General features: G+C 42.9%; 1 protein-coding gene across 7 annotated transcripts in view; it reads right to left on the reverse strand.

The window, feature by feature from the left end:
- Positions 1-1456: 1456 nt before the first annotated feature.
- The window catches only part of UBE2V1 (ubiquitin conjugating enzyme E2 V1), a 38648-nt gene continuing 22812 nt past the window's right edge, over positions 1457-17292 (reverse strand). For all 7 annotated transcript variants that reach the window (XM_033186720.1, XM_033186715.1, XM_033186719.1 and 4 more), the window contains 2 exons: positions 4212-4337; positions 1457-3006 (listed from right to left, as the gene is read on the reverse strand). In XM_033186720.1, coding sequence (XP_033042611.1) covers positions 2860-3006; positions 4212-4337 — 273 coding nt within the window. In that variant the 3' untranslated portion in view covers positions 1457-2859. The remainder of the gene's footprint in view (positions 3007-4211; positions 4338-17292) is intronic.

Here is a 17292-nt window from a genome sequence, read left to right on the forward strand (position 1 = left end):
ACCATCCACAGAAATCTGGGCAGGGCTTTCTGGAGGGTGGCCTGTTGGGAAGAACCTGGCCCTTTCCTAACAGCCAGCTCTTCTCACACCTGAGCTGGCCCCAACAGCCAGAGGGAACAGCCTGCTCCTGCCACAGGGCACCCAGGTCGTACCTGTGTGTAGTTGGGACTACAGCAGGAAGTTCAAGCTCTGGGTAAAAACTAGACACGTTCCCACTGCATATGCAGTAGATGGTAGACACATCATTAATCATCAGATCAAAAAAACTTTTTTAAACATCAGAGAAATACACGTGACAATCCTAAGATTTTTTTTTCTCTGAACAGACTACTAAGTCCGGCCAATAATTCGCTTCTAGTGGAGTCTTAATAGCTCAAGACCTATGAGGCTACTTAAACCAAAGGGAGAACCCTTTTTTAAACTACCATCTTGGGCTGGGCACGGTGGCTCATGCCTTTAATTCCAGCACTTTGGGAAGCCAAGGTGGGTGGATCACCTGAGGTCAGGAGTTCCAAACCAGCCTGGCAACCATGGTGACACCTCATCTCTACTAAAAATACAAAAAAATTACCTGGGTGTGGTGGCAGGCACCTCTAATCTCAGCTATTCGGGAGGCTAAAGCAGAAGAATCGCTTGAACCTGGGAGGCAGAGGTTGCAGTGAGCTATCATGCCATTGTACTCCAGTCTGGGCAACAAGAGCAAAACTCTGTCTCAACAAACAAACAAACAAACAAACAAACAAAAAAAGAAGCCTACCATCTTTAGGACAGGGGTTGGCAAACTATGATCCACGGGCCAAATCTAGCCCACTGCCTGATTCTGTATGGCTTCTAGCATGAAGAATATTTTTACAGATGAACATTTGCAAGAGGCTTGATGACAGGGAACACGAATGAATCCCAATTAAACAACATGTTATCTCCTAAAAGAACTCCAATCCTCATGTTAGTGGGCCAATAACATTATAAATAAACAGAACTCTACTTTGAATTTCACCAATTACAAATTTGGGAAATCTGTTTTCTCTCAGAATATAAGTACTCACACAATGTCCTCAGATTTTGCCTCTTGGCCTGCAAAGCCTATCTATTTACTAATTTAGGCCTTTTTAGAAAAAGTTTGCCGACCCCTGCTTTAGGATGTCAACAGAACCCCAAAGCATCTAAAACATTAAATTCTGTCCCTAATATGCCAAGAGGAAGAAGAGTACAGCCTGTTAAATATTAACGCACACTTTTTTTTTTATTATATTAAAATCAGGCAATGGTCTGACAATAAAAAGGCTGCTTATGGAATACTGTTACGTTAAACTTCACTTACAGGATGTTAAATCCTTAGAACTAAGGTTTTCCCCCCGGAAAAAGATTAATGGAAACATCAATTGCTTTTCAGACTTGATAGTTGTTGCTTCAAAAGGTGGTTTTACACAAATACTAAATTAAAAAAAAAAAAAACTTTAGTACACAATGAATTGCTTTTATTTCGGTATGCATCCATATTTCAGCATTTAGTGGTCCTGAACAGCAAGTGGAAAGACGCAGCAATTTGCTAGGAGGTCAAGCCCACCAATTTCGGGGATCTGCTGTGCACACCGGGTTCTTTCTTAATCCCTGCTGAGGATCTTGGGAAGCAGCAGCAGCACCAAAACCAAGGCATGCACCGGATTCAAGGTTCTTTTTGTTCCAGTTGTCAGATTCCAAACTAGACCCCAATGGATGGCAAGGATGACCAAATGAAGGCCCTGTTTAAAACTTCTTCAATTTTTAAAAGCAAAACAATGATAGGAAAGTAAAGCAATTCAGAGGGATCATGTGTGCTTCCAAGTGTCTTCGTGTGGCCTTTCTCCAAGTCCAGCCACCGAGGACCCCGAGAGCTGGCAGGTCTGAGTCACCCTGGTCACTATTCTTCTCACCTTATCAACACCGGAGCTAAAAACAATGCACCAGCCGACGACAGCAGCGGGTGCACGGCTGAGGACCCAATACTCATTTCCCAGGCTGGTGGGCAGTGAGTGAGTATGGTTCCGAAACTAAACAAGGGAGGTCAGAGACTCCTTCCAAGCTTACCTGATGGCTTCTGGCCAAAGCAAGGAAGTGTCATGGAAGGTGTTGAGTGGTGACGGTGCAAAAAGGAACTTGAGGAGGAGGGAGAAAAAGCAGCACCCCTCGATAAAGGTGGGGGAGAGAAGATATGGGGAAAGCCCTGAATTCCTCACCGAAGGCCAATCTCAGAGGGGAGCGGAGGGGTTACAATCTATGCTTCGGCCAAGGGTGGGGGTGGAGGAGCATGGGAATAGGATGATGGCTTGGAAGGGGCATCATTTAAGACTTAAAGAAACCAGGGGTGCAGGCGAAGCACCCCACACACCTAGCAGTAGTCCCACAGGCTGCGACCTGAAACCTTCACATCTACTCTAACAAGCCCCCCAGGCTAGAGGGCTGTTGTTGCAGGGAGGGTGGGAGGCGGGAGGGTAAGGGGAGAAGGCAGAGACCCCAGGCCGTGTAATCAGCAGCAAGGTGATTGTGTGATGTGTCTTTTCACAGTTGAGTTAGATGTGCCCCACCAGTTATGATGGGAATCAATTTAAATAGACTTTCTTGATCCCAGAAGTTCAACTACGTGGACAGTGGTGACACTTGACAGGATGATTTGTTATAGCACAACTTATATATTTCAAATGGACAAAAAATTAGTATCATTTACAGTATCTTAAGATAAATTTCCTTTGAATGGGAGCTTCCTTTCCAGTACTTTGAGGTCTACAAGACGTATCTAGAAAATTTACTACTGTGGAAAATGAAGACTGCTTAAATTGAATGGGGGGGGGAAGGGGAAGGGCCTGTGGTTTTTCTTTTTGATTAATTGCTGTAACACTGTCCTTCGGGCGGCTGAGGGAGTTTCATATTTTCTTTAGACATCATTAGGCGCCGAAGCTCTTGCAGGACAACTTTGATGCTATATGAATTCTGCCATTTTGCTAGCACTGATATGGCTCTTGGGTCCACCTACAACAAGGCAAACAAAAGCAAATTACTCTCAGACTCTCAAACAAAACAGCTATATGCTAGGGCTAAGCTAAGATGCAAACTGGAGTAAGATGTAGTTTTCAAGTTGAACCTGCTGCTAATCCTAATACCTTACATGAGGAATACCTACCTGCTGGAGTCCGTCCCTCCAGTCAGCCTGCCTTTCCCTTTTGTGTCCTGAACGCTTACTATCTGGGATAAGGAAACGGTGGTACTGACACTTGGTGAGACTCAACCCAGCCCTACTTGACTCCAAAATGGCCGCAGCTGGGCTGGCTGCTGCCGTGCCCAGGGCCTGTCCTCTTCACTGCGCCCAGGTAGGGGGGACAGATGTGCATGCAGGGCAATACGGACAGCCAAGGCAAAGGGTGGCCAGGACCCATGCTCTAGTGACAAGGGTCTGCCACAGAGCCAGTGCCTCTCAGATTAGGGCAGCATTTCCCAAAATAAATTCCCCAAAGCATGGGCTGAGTTCTGGGCTCAGGACTTTAGGTGGAACTCAGATTCAGGATTAAACACCAAACACACTGTAACGAAGCTCATCTCTTTTCAATTTTCCAGTCTTCTGAGTATCTCAAAGATGAAGGCTTGGTGTGATGTTAATGTGTAGCATCCCTTCAACACTTGCAGGACAGCAGGCCTCAAAGGCTCAAAGCCTTTGGGTAAACGACACATGGAGTCAAGATTTATTAACATTGCTCTGTTTTTGTAATATTTACTGTCGCCATTATTGCCCAGTTATGACAACTGAGACAGGTTTTCCATTTATGGTAGTAAAAATAAAAAAGCAAGGCAATTAAAGGAAAAAAATATTACGTGCCAGTGGTTCACAAATAAGGCCCAGGGGGTAAAGGTGTAGCCCTGGGCAAGATCTTCTATGTCTGTGCCTCAGTTTCCTCATCTCTACCTCATCGGGATGGCGTGAAAGAGCTGAGGACTGAAAGAGCTCATATCTCAAAGAGACCAGTACAGAACTAGCCCAGGGTAAGTGCTATATGAGTGATCGCCAGATATAATTGGGAAATAGGCCCCACCCCAAATCTGTGCTCCTAGGCACAGTGATACAGTTTATCAACAAATAACCAAAGAACATACGGAATTGGACCCAGTCTAAAAGCTCCTGATGTTAAGTACAAAGCAACTGTCAACCCCAAGGAACAAGTGGTGCAGAAAAAACAACTTACCACTCCATTAGAACTATTTACTCCATTCATATTAATTTTTGTTACAAATCTTACAAAGGGGGGTGCTTCTGGGTATTTAGGTCCACATTCTATTTTAAGGCTGTATATTCGGTTTTCATAAATTGTCTGGAAAAAAAGGGTACAGAGATGTCACGCAATTACAACAAAGCATTCAAAAAGGTAGAGCCTGTGAAACCCCATTTATCCCTGACTGTAGAACTGGTACATCTGCTTCCAGCATGGAGTCTACTTGTTCTGTGGTAGGCCAGCAGTTCTAAACTAGCTCCTATACTAGTTTATATGACTTCCGGGCCTTAGGGGAATAAAAAGAAGCTGAAGCATTTAAGCTAGTACCAGTGAAGTTTTAAGTTAAGTCTAATCAGAGGGACCTGTTTTTATGTTAACTTCTCTACTTTGCAGTCCTTCTCTGGGGAATGGTAAGAGGCACTCTCTACTCTAGGAAGCCAAGTTAAATGTCCACTCACCAGGATCATCAGTCAATCAGTTAAATACCACTATGTGGTATTAAAGCGCAGAGCAGGCCACTGCTTTAGAGAACCTCAAAATTAAGACAAGATGCGGGAGGGGTGCAGACCCAGAGCTGCTTCCCCCTTCTCCATCACTCCGGGATTAGGCACTGGGTAAGGGATTTCAATGGGAGTGTTCCACCCCTCCCTGAAGTCTTTTTTTTTTTTTTTTTTTGGTAGTCTGACCTGAGAGATTACTGGCATTCAGTGGGTGAAGTGGCACAGGGAAAAACAGTTTTGTTTTTTTTTGAGACGGAGTTTTGCTCTTGTTGCCCAGGCTGGAGTGCAGTGGTGCAATCTCGGCTCACCACGATCTCTGCCTCCCGGGTTCAAGCGATTCTCCTGCCTCCTGAGTAGCTGGGATTACAGGCATGTGCCACCATGGCTGTATAATTTTGTACTTTTAGTAGAGATGGGGTTTCTCCATGTTGGTCAGGCTGGTCTCGAACTCCTGATCTCAGTTGATCCGCCCACCTCGGCCTCCCAAAGTGCTGGGATTACAGGCGTGAGCCACCGCACCCAGCCAAAAACAGTCTTTCTTAAAAGGCTGACTGTGCTTTTGTTAAGCAACACTGAAAAGTCCAACCCCCTATGTCAATAATCTCTTCATTGTACCGTCTAACCCATGAGCAGTGAGACGTGCACTGCTGCCCGACTGCTCGTTTGGCTTGGAGCACCCTGCCCGCACCTGAAATGCCTTGCAACCCTGAAGACCCAGCTCAAACACCACCTAGTCCCTATCTTTCTGTCCCATATGAAGTCACACTGCTATCACATGTGTCTGAAGACCACACTGAAGGGTGATGTCTTCCAGTTAAGAGTAGCCCCCTCAAAGGCAGGGGCTCCCCTCTGCGGGTTCCCCTCTCAGGCATCAGTGCCCTCTCCTCAGTAAAGGTGTCTTGTACCGCGCAAGTCAATTGCTCCGGTGTAAATAGCGGCATCTAGTGGTCTTTGGGGAGAATAAATCAGAGTATGTGATTTAAACCCTTAATTCAGAAGGCATTCATAATATACCCATGGAAACTTTTCTTGTCCACAGGGATCCCTAACTATAACCAAACCAAAACTGTGAATTTCCACCTACCCTCAACCTGCCCTCTTCTTCCTCAGTAAGTGACATCAGCATCTACCCAGTTAGCTAAAGCAAAGATCTAGCAGGCAACCCAATTCCCCTTTCCCTGACCCTCTACCTGCCAGAGGTCAGAAGGTCCCACTGTTCTACCTCTGAAAGAGACCCTGTATCCATCCACTTTCCTCCACCACCGTCACCTCTTCTGAACTCCCCCAAGTCTTTCTCTCTTGCTGCCGGCACAGCAGCCAGAAGATGGACATCTTAAAAACAGGAAGCTGTCTCTGCTGGCTTAACCCTCTGACGGCTCCTAGTGACCTGAAGAGGAGGCCAAAGTTCCCAGACTGACCTGGGCAGCCGTAACTTCCTCTTCTTTTACTCTTCTCCCTCCCCTGCCCACCATTCCTCTTCAAGCTTGCCAAGTGCTCTCTACCTTGGGGCTCTCACCCCAGCTGCTTCCCCTTGGAGGTCCTCCCAATCCCCTCAGGCCCTCCCAACCCAGGCTCAATTAGGCATCAGACACCCTCACTAAACAAGGAAAAAGGAGGGTGGGGGCCTTGACAGGGGCCCTCAACTGAATTGGTACTTAAATGTTTGTTGAATGAATGTTTATTATCACACTTTTATGTTATAAAATAACACCTCATTGCAATTAAGGTGTTCCTCAAAGAAAAAAAAAATCCCCCAGTACACAGAATAAGTAGGAAGCAAACAAAGGCATGACTCACATACAGATTTATGGAAAGTATGAGAGCTCCATCTTCAGAACCTATCATAGTCTCCATCAACAACTACATACTCAGTGTCGACTGAATGGATCCTGAAAGGAGCAAAATTATACTCCTTGGTTTTGTCACACAATTCAAGGATGAAATTCCTTACAGTTTAAGGAATCAAATTTCCCACCACTGATGTTCATCTGGTAATTTCACTGGAACACAGTAAAAAAAAAAAAAAAAGCCTCAAGTCAAGTGATCCCAGACACATACCTGAAGGATCATTTAAAAGCCCCAAGCTAAGGCTGAGGGACCATTTAAAAGCCCCAAGCTAAGGCTGGGCGCGGTGGCTCATGCCTGTAATCCCAACACTTTGGGAGGCCGGGGCAGGCGGATCACGAGGTCAGGAGATGGAGACCATCCTGGCTAACACGGTGAAACCCTATCTCTACTAAAAATACAAAAAAATTAGCCGGGTGTGGTGGTGGGCACCTGTAGTCCCAGCTACTCGGGAGGCTGAGGCAGGAAAATGGCGTGAACCCGGGAGGCGGAGCTTGCAGTGAGCCGAGATTGCACCTGGGCGACAGAGTGAGACTCCGTCTCAAAAAAAAAAAAAGAAAAGAAAAGAAAAAGAAAAAAAAGCCCCAAGCTAAGGCTGGGGGCAGTGGCTCATGACTGTAATCCCATCACTTTGGGGGGGCCGAGGAGGGTGGTCAGGAGTTCGAGACCCACCTGGCCAACATGACGAAACCCTGTCTCTACTAAAAATACAAAAATTAGCCAGGCATAGTGACAGGTGCCTGTAGTCCCAGCTACCCGGGAGGCTGAGACAGGCGAACTGCTTGAACCTGGGAGGTGGAAGCTGCAGTGAGCCGAGATTGCACCACTGCACTCCAGCTTGACTGACAGAGCAACACTGTGTCTTAAGAAAAAAAAAAAAGCACCAAGCTAGACTTTAATAGAAAACAGGGTTACAGGGTTTCTGTTTTTTTTTCTTTTATTTTGTTCATGAGTGCTCCAGGGACCTGCTAAAACCGTTTCAGCAAAGGAAATGTGCCTGAAGAATTGCTGGAACATTCTGTGTCTGCGAGAAATACTGCTCTTAAGATTCATTATTTGGGCCGGGCGCGGTGGCTCAAGCCTGTAATCCCAGCACTTTGGGAGGCCAAGACGGGCGGATCACGAGGTCAGGAGATCGAGACCATCCTGGCTAACACGGTGAAACCCCGTCTCTACTAAAAATACAAAAACTAGCCGGGCGAGGTGGCGGGCGCCTGTAGTCCCAGCTACTCGGGAGGCTGAGGCAGGAGAATGGCGTAAACCCAGGAGGCGGAGCTTGCAGTGAGCTGAGATCCGGCCACTGCACTCCAGTCCGGGCGACAGAGCGAGACTCCGTCTCAAAAAAAAAAAAAAAAAAAAAAAAAAAAAAGATTCATTATTTGATCATGAAACGAACACTTTCCACTTTGTTGATATGGCTCATGCTTTGTGGAGCCATTTGGCAGTGCTCACCAACATGTGAAATGAGCATGCTCAGACCAGCAGGCCCCTTCCTAGCAATTTCCTTCAGAGAGAGGCATACTTGTGCACAAAATGTGAAGCACTGTCTGCAATAGCAAAAATAACTACAATCTACATGTCCACTTGCAAGGGACTATATGAACATGGCATATTCATATAACCCGGAGACTTCGTAGCCTTCTCAAAGGCCGAGGGACACTCCTTGGGTACACACACACTCACATGAAAGACTGGCAAAACACGGTACCGGGTATTGACAGTACATTGTAGGATATGTATAACATATAGAAGCAGGCCTACACTTTCTTCCAATTCTGGGTATATTTGTGTGCACACAGGTTACTTCATCCATTAGGCACTACAGGTCCAGAGCCTGGAGATTACAAATTTTTCCTGGGTCAAATATATATATATGAGGTAACCCCAGTCTAATCATTAAAAAAAAATAAAAAGTCAAATTCCAACAGAGAGACAGTCTACAAAATATCTGACCAGTACTCCTCAAAACAGCCAAGGGCATCAAAAATAAGAAAAACTTGAGAAATGTCATTGTCACGAGGAGCCAGAAATATGACGACTAAGTGTAATGTGGTACAAAAAACAGACATAAGTAAAAACTTAAGAACACCTGAATAAAGTATGGACTTTAGTTAATAATAATGTATTAACACTGGTTTATTCGTTGTGACAAAGGTACCATACTAACATAAGATGCTGGCAACAAGGAAAAGGTAGTACAGGAAGTACCACCTTTGCAACTTTTCTATAAGCCTGTAAGTATTGGAAAATAAAATTTGTTTTAAAAATGTATGAGCTAGGCTAGGCACAGTGACTCATGCCTGTAATCTCAGCACTTTGGGAGGCCAAGACAGGAGAACTGCATGAGCCCAGGAGTTCGAGACCAGCCTGGGCAACAAAGTGAGCCCTCGTTTCTACAAAAAGTAAAAAAAATTAGCCAGGCGTGGTGGTGCGCCTGTGGTCTTGGCTACTTGGGAGGCTGAGGCAGGAGGATTACTTGAGCCCAGGAGGTGAAGGCTGCAGTGAGCTGTGATTGTGTCACTGCACTCCAGCCTTGGTGACAGAATGAGACCCTACCTAAAAAAAAAAAAAAAAAAAAAAAAAAAAAAAAAAAAAAAGACATATGAGAAAAGGAATAAGGTATTAATTACAAAAATATGCAAAGAAAATTACAAAATCTAAACATACAAAAAGGAAACATTAGGTCAACTAGTCACCTGCTATTCAATTTGAATCTTACATAGTTATATACAAATTATGTTTAATGTACAATGTGGGTACATGCTATGTTAGAATGCAAATCACTGTTACTGCTGGAGAGAAGAGTAGGGATATGGCAGTTAGGGATAAGTCAGGAAAAAAGACTCCACACTAGGTTTTATTACAGAATTTAATATAAGACATTGGTTAAACAGGCGTCAGTAGACTGGAAATGCTAAAAGGGAATCTAAGCTAACACAGATGTAATAAACGAAATGAAGCAGGATGCAAACTCTTAAGGGAGTGGGGACTAAGCTGGAGTTTACCAGGGTTGGAGGCTAAGGAAGAGGTCTGCAGAGCTGAACTCAGATCTCTGAAGAGGGGGTGCTGCCTGGCTGCTGCTAGAACCTCCAAGGAGGGGGCCTGGTGGGATGTGATGAGGCTGGTTTTGTGACTGTCCCCAAAAAGCTGGAGGCTGAAACCCACTGCTGATGCCAGGATGAAGGGCTGTTACTAGGGTGGTACAGACAGAACAAACAGGCAAACAAGATACAGCAAATCCCTTTTCCCTTCCCCATGCCTTTCAGGCTCTCTCTTGTGTCCCTGACTGGTGGAACCTTAAGAGGAAGCCAGCTGACAAAGGAAAAGGGTAGTGTGCAGAGTCCCAGCCCCAGCATCCAAAGTAAAGTGGAGAGAAGCGGGCTTGGAGCTTCCTAACCAGCACCAGCAGGCACCTCTCTGCACAGCAATGAGACACAATTATCCTTTGTACACTCTCCCTCTTCCCACCACTCATGGTATCCTTCTGAGTAAGCACAGGGCCCATCTCTAGGCAATATTAAGTTTTCACTTCTCTAGTTAGGTTGTAGAATATGTGGGTGGTACTCAGACTTAAGGACTGAATGGTCAAATTAACCACGTGATCCTAATACAAAATAAAAAGGAGGAGGCATTTGCCCCTTCGTATTTGCTTGCTGTCCCTTTAGGTATCACCCCAGTATGAGCCCCTCACCTTGGCAGCAAGAGCTGCTTTTGGGCTTCAGTGTCTTTTGCACTCCCCCAACCAGCCTTGCCCTTGCCCCGTGGGTGCCAGCAACAGCAGAGGGGGCACCTTTTTCCCAAGTGCCAGGTTCTGACAGCCCAAGCTTCCTCTCCTGGCCTCCCAACCCCAGGGGGTGGTTACTGTTTCTGCAGCGGTATCTGTGTTCTCACAGTGTGCCTTCTTTGATTTTTTAGTCCAACATAAATTTGATCAACTTCCTATATTAAATTATCTCTGTTGCCTAGTATTGGGTATAGATCCAAAGGAAATTAAATCAGTATCTCAAAGAGATTATCTGCACTTCCACGCTCATTGCAGCTATTCACAATAGCCAATATATGGAAACAACTTAAATGTCCTAGAGAAAATATGGCATATATCACACAATGAAATATTATTCAGCCATAAACAAGAAATCCTGCCAGTTGGAGAATCACTTGAATCCGGGAGGCGGAGGCTGCAGTGAGCCGAGATGGCGCCACTGCACTCCAGCCCAGGCGACAGTGCGAGACTTCGTCTCAAAAAAAAAAAAAAAAAAAACAAAAAGAAATCTTGCCAGTCCCGACAACATGGATGAGCCTGAAGGACATTACGCTAAGTGAAATAAGCCAGACACAGAAAGACAAAAACTGTATGATCTCAATTATATGTGGAATCTAAAAGTAGAACTCACAGAAGCAGAGAACAGAACAGTGGTTGACAGGGACCAGGGTGTAAGGGGAGATACTGGTCAAAGGGCACAGACTTTCAGTTATGAGTAAGTTCTGGGAATCTAATGTAAAGCATGGTGACTACAGGTAATAATACTGGATTGTTTACTTGAAATTTGGTAAAAGAGTACATCTTAAGTGTCCTTACCACAGACACAGACAGACACACAAGGTAGCTACGTGTGGTGATGGATGTGTTGATTAATTTGGTTGTGGTAATCATTACACAATGTATATCAAATCATCACATTGTATACCTTGGATATATATAGTTTTTATCAATTATACCTTAATAAAGCTGAGGAAAAAGTTACCTTGTATGATTTCTCTTTTCCTGACTGACACAGAGTTAAAGCGGGACTAAGTTAACTTCTTATTCTATATTCTGTATTGTTGAAAAAAAAAATTTTTTTTTTGAGACAAGAGTCTTGCTCTGTCACCCAGGTTGGAGTGCAGTGGTATGATCTTGGCCCACTGAAACCTCTGCCTCCTGGGTTCAAGCAATTCTCCCTCCTCAGCCTCCCAAGTAGCTGGGACTACAGGCGCACGCCACTATGCCTGGCTAAGTTTTATATTTTTAGTAGAGATGGGGTTTCAACACGTTGGCCAGGCTGGTCTCAACTCCTGACCTCAAGTGATTCACCTGCCTCGGCCTCCCAAAGCACTGGGATTACAGGTGTGAATCACCACGCCTGGGCTTTTGTTGTTAAAAATATTTACAAGAATATATTCATTAATTAGTCATATAACTGAAGGCCTTTTTTTTTTTTTTTTTTTTTTAGACGGAGTCTTGGTCTTGTCACCCAGGCTGGAATGCTGTGGTGCAATCTTGGCTCACTGCAACCTCCACCTCCTGGGTTCAAGTGATTCTCCTGCCTCAGCCTCCTGAGTCAGGCACCTGCCACCACACCCAGCTAATTTTTATACTTTTTTAGTAGAGACAGGGTTTCACCCTATTGGCCAGGCTGGTCTTGAACTCCTGACCTCAGGTGATCTGCCCACCTCGGCCTCCTCAAGTGCTGGAATTACAGGCGTGAGCCACCAGGCCCGGCCTCAAAGCTTTTAAAGAAGAGATCAGTCAATAAGCACTGATATAGAAAGATGTCCACCATCTATTAGGTGAAAAAAATTAAGTTGTAAAACATTATGCATAGGAAGATCTCATTTTTCTTAAAAAGATATATATTTACGTTTGCACACCCACAGCAAAAATGGGTAGAAACACACCACAAACCAACTTAAGTTTCACTCAATGGTGAGCGTAATGAATCCGAGAAAGATCACTTTCTTTTTACTTCCTACACCCCTGTAATTATGTTCAGTTCCTCTGAAGCATGGGCACCAGTACTTCAGGGTAAGTATGTGTATAAACACACATCCAGGCTCTAACCCACACATAAAACACGATTTTGGCCGGGTGTCGTGGCTCACGCCTGTAATCCCAGCACTTTGGGAGACCAAGGTGGGCAGATCACCTGAGGTCAGGAGTTTGAGATCAGCCTGGCCAACACGGCAAAAACCTGTCTCTACTAAAAACACAAAAATTAGCCAGGCGTGGTGGTGTGTGCCTGTAATCTCAGCTACTAGGGAGGGTGAGGCAGAAGAATCACTCGAACCTAGGAGGCAGAGGTTGCAGTGAGCCGAGATCACGCTACTGCACTCCAGTCTGGGCAACAGATCAAGGTTCCATCTCAAAAAAAAGAAAAGAAAAAAAAAAGAAAAAAAAGAAAAAACACTATTTTGGAGAACCCCAGAGGCACAATAGTGCTTCTCAACGAGGGCAATTTTTGCCCCTCTGCTGGGAAGGGGAAGGGAGGATCAAGCACTGTCTAGACACATTTATGGTTGTTGCAATGGAGATGGAGTACTGCTGGCATCTAGTCAGTAGAGGCCAGGGATGCTGCTAAACAGCCTACAATGCACACACCTAGCACCCCCATGACAAAGAAAAGAACCAGCCTGATATGCCGAGGCTGAGAAACCCTGCTCTATATAACTTGACTATTGTTAGTACTTCTGTGATCAAAGTAGAAATACTCCATGTCTAATGCTATGGACAGCCAGACATTTGCCAGAATTATGCAAGGAGTAGTTGGCTCAGAAGCTTTGTTTTTAGGCTTGCAGGATTTGCTTTTCTTTAAATAAAAACAAACAAACAAACAAAAAGGTGGGGGCACTATTCAAACAGCACACATATATGACTAAAACATTCAAAGAGTACAGAAAGGTATATGGTAAAAAGTAAGTTTCCTTTCCACTCCAGCCCTAGCCAGCCAGCTCCCTTCTGAAGAAGACAATCACTGTCAGCAGCTTCTTTTCCATTCCTCCAGAGGTATTCTAAGCACACAGAAGCAGTGTATGCATGAGCTCTTCCTCTGCCCCCATGGCCCCCAACTCCAACTGGCAGCATACTCTGTCTCCTGCTTTATAATTTACTTTTTCACAATATCATGGAGATCATTCCATTTACTTTTTCACAATATCATGGAGATCATTCCATTTCAGCACACATAAATCTGTCTCATTGTTCAACAGCTAAACAGGAAATAATATGGTGTACTCAAAGACGATGTTGTTTCCAATATTTTGCAACTACTGACAATGCTGCATGAAATAATTTTGTACACTGCCTTTGGGCAATACATTGAAGAGAAACTGGAAAGTAAATTCCTAGAAGAATTCCTGGAACATATGGTACAAACCTTTGAAATTTTGATGGAAAACATTCTTTTGAGTAAAACAAAAACAAAAATATAATAGGGAGATGAGTTACTCAAGTGCTCTATTTAGATGCTGTAATAATTATGTGGATATTCGAGTTATATAGCAAACAGCTCATGTGTTAATCATAAAAGACTGGTCACAGGAAGCATCTACATGCAGATAGTTCCTTTTATGACTTAGTTTCTAACCTTGGGGAACCAGGATAATAAAAACTAAAGGGGTCAAAAGTAACAAGTACTGGTGAGAATGTTGAGAAATGGGAACTCTCAGGCATTGCTAGTAGGAATGTAAAATGGGTAAAATGGCGCAGTCGCTTTGGGAAACAGTTTGGCATTTCCTCCAAATGTTAAACACAGTTACCATATGATCCAGCAATTCCACTCCTAGGTATACACCCAGGGGAATTCAAAATCTGTATCTCCGGCAGGGCACGGTGGCTCACGCCTATAATCCTAGCACTTTGGGAGGACGAGGTAGGTGGATCATGAGGTCAGGAGTTCAAGACCAGCCTGGCTAAGATGGCGAAACACCGTCTCTACTAAAAATACAAAATTAACTGGGCGTGGTGGCAGGCACCTGTAATCCCTGCTACTCGGGAGGCTGAGGCAGAGAATTGCTTGAACCCAGGAGGCAGAGGTTGCAGTGAGCTGAGACTGTGCCACTGCACTCCAACCTGGGAGACAGAAGGAGACTCCAACTCAAAAAATATATATATTCATATATATAAAATATATATCATATATATTATGTTATATATAACATGTTATATAATATAGTGTGCTATATATATGTTATGGATAAGATATATTATATATACCATGTATTATATTATATGTTTTTTATATAATACAGGCGTGGAGGATTTTTCTTTAAATAATATATAATTATATTATATACAATTATAATATACATTTATATTATATACAATTATATATTTAACATATTTACATATGTGTAATTAATATATATGTAATATAATTGTATATAATATACATATATTAGATGTTATATAATATATGTTATAAGTTATAAATATATTATTATAAATTATATATGTTATATAATTATATAATTATATTATATATGTTATATAATAATGTATAACATATATAATATATATCCATCTTCAAAGGAGGAAAAATTAGGCAGTCAAAAACAAAAACTATGTCCATAATTATAATGTTATAAATTATAAATATATTATTATAAATTATATATGTTATATAATTATATAATTATATTATATATGTTATATAATTATAATATATAACATATATAATATATATCCATCTTCAAAGGAGGAAAAATTAGGCAGTCAAAAACAAAAACTATGTCCATAATTATAATGTTATAAATTATAAATATATTATTATAAATTATAAATATATAATTATATGTTATATAATTATAATATATAACATATATAATATATATCCATCTTCAAAGGAAGAAAAATTAGCTAGCCAAAAACAAAAACTATGTCCATCCATTCCAGCAGGTGTAGATAAAAAAAAAAAAAGAAACTATATGTCCACTTACAAACCTCTAATATAAACGTTCCTAGCAGCATGATTTATAATAGCCAAAAGGTAGAAACAACCCAAATGTTCATCAACAAATGAACAAAATATGGCATATCTGTACAATGGAATATTATCCAGCCATAAGAAGAATAAAAGTATTGATAGATGCTACAGTATGCTTGAACCTTGAAAAAATTATGCTAAGTAAATGAAGCCAGTCACAAAAGGCCACATACTGTAGAATTCCATTTATAATAGATATTCAGAAAAGGCAAATTCATTGAGCTAGAAAGTAGACTGATGATTGTCAAAGATGGGAAATGGGGCATGTGGGAGGGAGAATGGGGGGTACCTACTGATGGGTATGGGGTTCCTTTTTGAGGTGATGAAAATGTTTTGAAATTATTGACGGATGCACAACTCTGAATATAAGACCACTGAACTGTACATTTAAAAGGGTGAATTCTATCCCAATAAAGCTGTTACTAAAAACAAATACATGAGGCCTGGCGTGGTGGCTCACACCTGTAATCCCAGCACTTTGGGAGGCCGAGGTGGACGGATCACAAGGTCAAGAGATCGAGACCATCCTGGCAAACATGGTGAAACCCCGTCTCTACTAAAAAGTACAAAAACTACCTGGGCGTGGTGGCGCTCGCCTGTAGTCCCAGCTACTCGGGAGGCTGAGGCAGAAGAATTGCTTGAAGCCGGGAGGTAGAGGTTGCAGTGAGCCGAGATTGCGCCACTGCACTCCAGCCTGGCAACAGAGCAAGACTCCGTCTCAAAAAAAAAAAAAAAAAAAAAAAAAAAAAAAAAAATATATATATATATATATATATGGAGGACACCTAGCATACCATAGCTACTCATTACAACTTCCAAAGCCTCTTTTGGAAAGAGATAAACTGAAATTCAGGGTAGCCCAAGCTGTTTCAGGTGGATAGAATATTTTCAGCAGAACTTACTGATTCATTGTTTTGTGTGTTTTTTTGAAAGTGTACAATTCAGTGGTATTTAGTGTATCGCAATGTTGTATACTGGTTCAAGTCTCAGTATTTTAGAACCTGTAAATCATTAAGTTGATTAGCAAATCTACTGAGTACCCCATTTCTAGGTATTCTGGGAAGTAAGGAGGGAAGCACAGTTCTCATCCTCAACAAATCAAAATCATTCTTAGGAAGAGAAGACATGCAGTGAAGAAGACGTCAGCATATGATGGACCTTCAGAGACAGTAAAGAAAATGATCTCCATGGAGAAACAGGATTTCTAGATTGGGTTTTCCCCAGTATTTAGCAGACACAGAACATTCTAGTTTTTATAGAAAAAAAGGATAAAGAAGGGAGTAAAAACAGATCGAATGTATATATTTTTAAAACTCCACAAAACTATAGGGTCACAAAATGACTTAAGAAGCAATATTAAGCCGGGCGCGGTGGCTCAAGCCTGTAATCCCAGCACTTTGGGAGGCCGAGACGGGCGGATCACGAGGTCAGGGGATCGAGACCATCCTGGCTAACACTGTGAAACCCCGTCTCTAATAAAAAATACAAAAAACTAGCCGGGCGAGGTGGCGGGCGCCTGTAGTCCCAGCTACTTGGGAGGCTGAGGCAGGAGAATGGCGGGAACCCGGGAGGCGGAGCTTGCAGTGAGCTGAGATCCGGCCACTGCACTCCAGCCTGGGCGACAGAGCGAGACTCTGTCTCAAAAAAAAAAAAAAAAAAAGAAGCAATATTAAATGGTAAAGCCAATCATTCACCATGAGTGTTGATGACCATCTGAGATGAGCATTAGTGTCCTAACACTTAATGAACAGTCACTTGTCCCTCTTCCAGCTGGGGCCACACCCTGCATGTCTTTCTGCTCCCACAGTGCTAGTGCAAAGTCCTGTACACAATCAAACGAATGAATGTCGTCATCATCCTTAAACACAAGCAGACACAGGACAGGTCTTGCTACATTCAGGCAGAAGCTCTCACTGCTTGTCTGAAGTGTGTGTCACAGTATGGAAATCGATTTCTTGACTCCTACAT

The sequence above is a fragment of the Trachypithecus francoisi genome, unplaced genomic scaffold (genome assembly GCF_009764315.1).
Source record: "Trachypithecus francoisi isolate TF-2019V2 unplaced genomic scaffold, Tfra_2.0 Lachesis_group21, whole genome shotgun sequence".
Lineage (NCBI taxonomy): Eukaryota > Metazoa > Chordata > Mammalia > Primates > Cercopithecidae > Trachypithecus > Trachypithecus francoisi.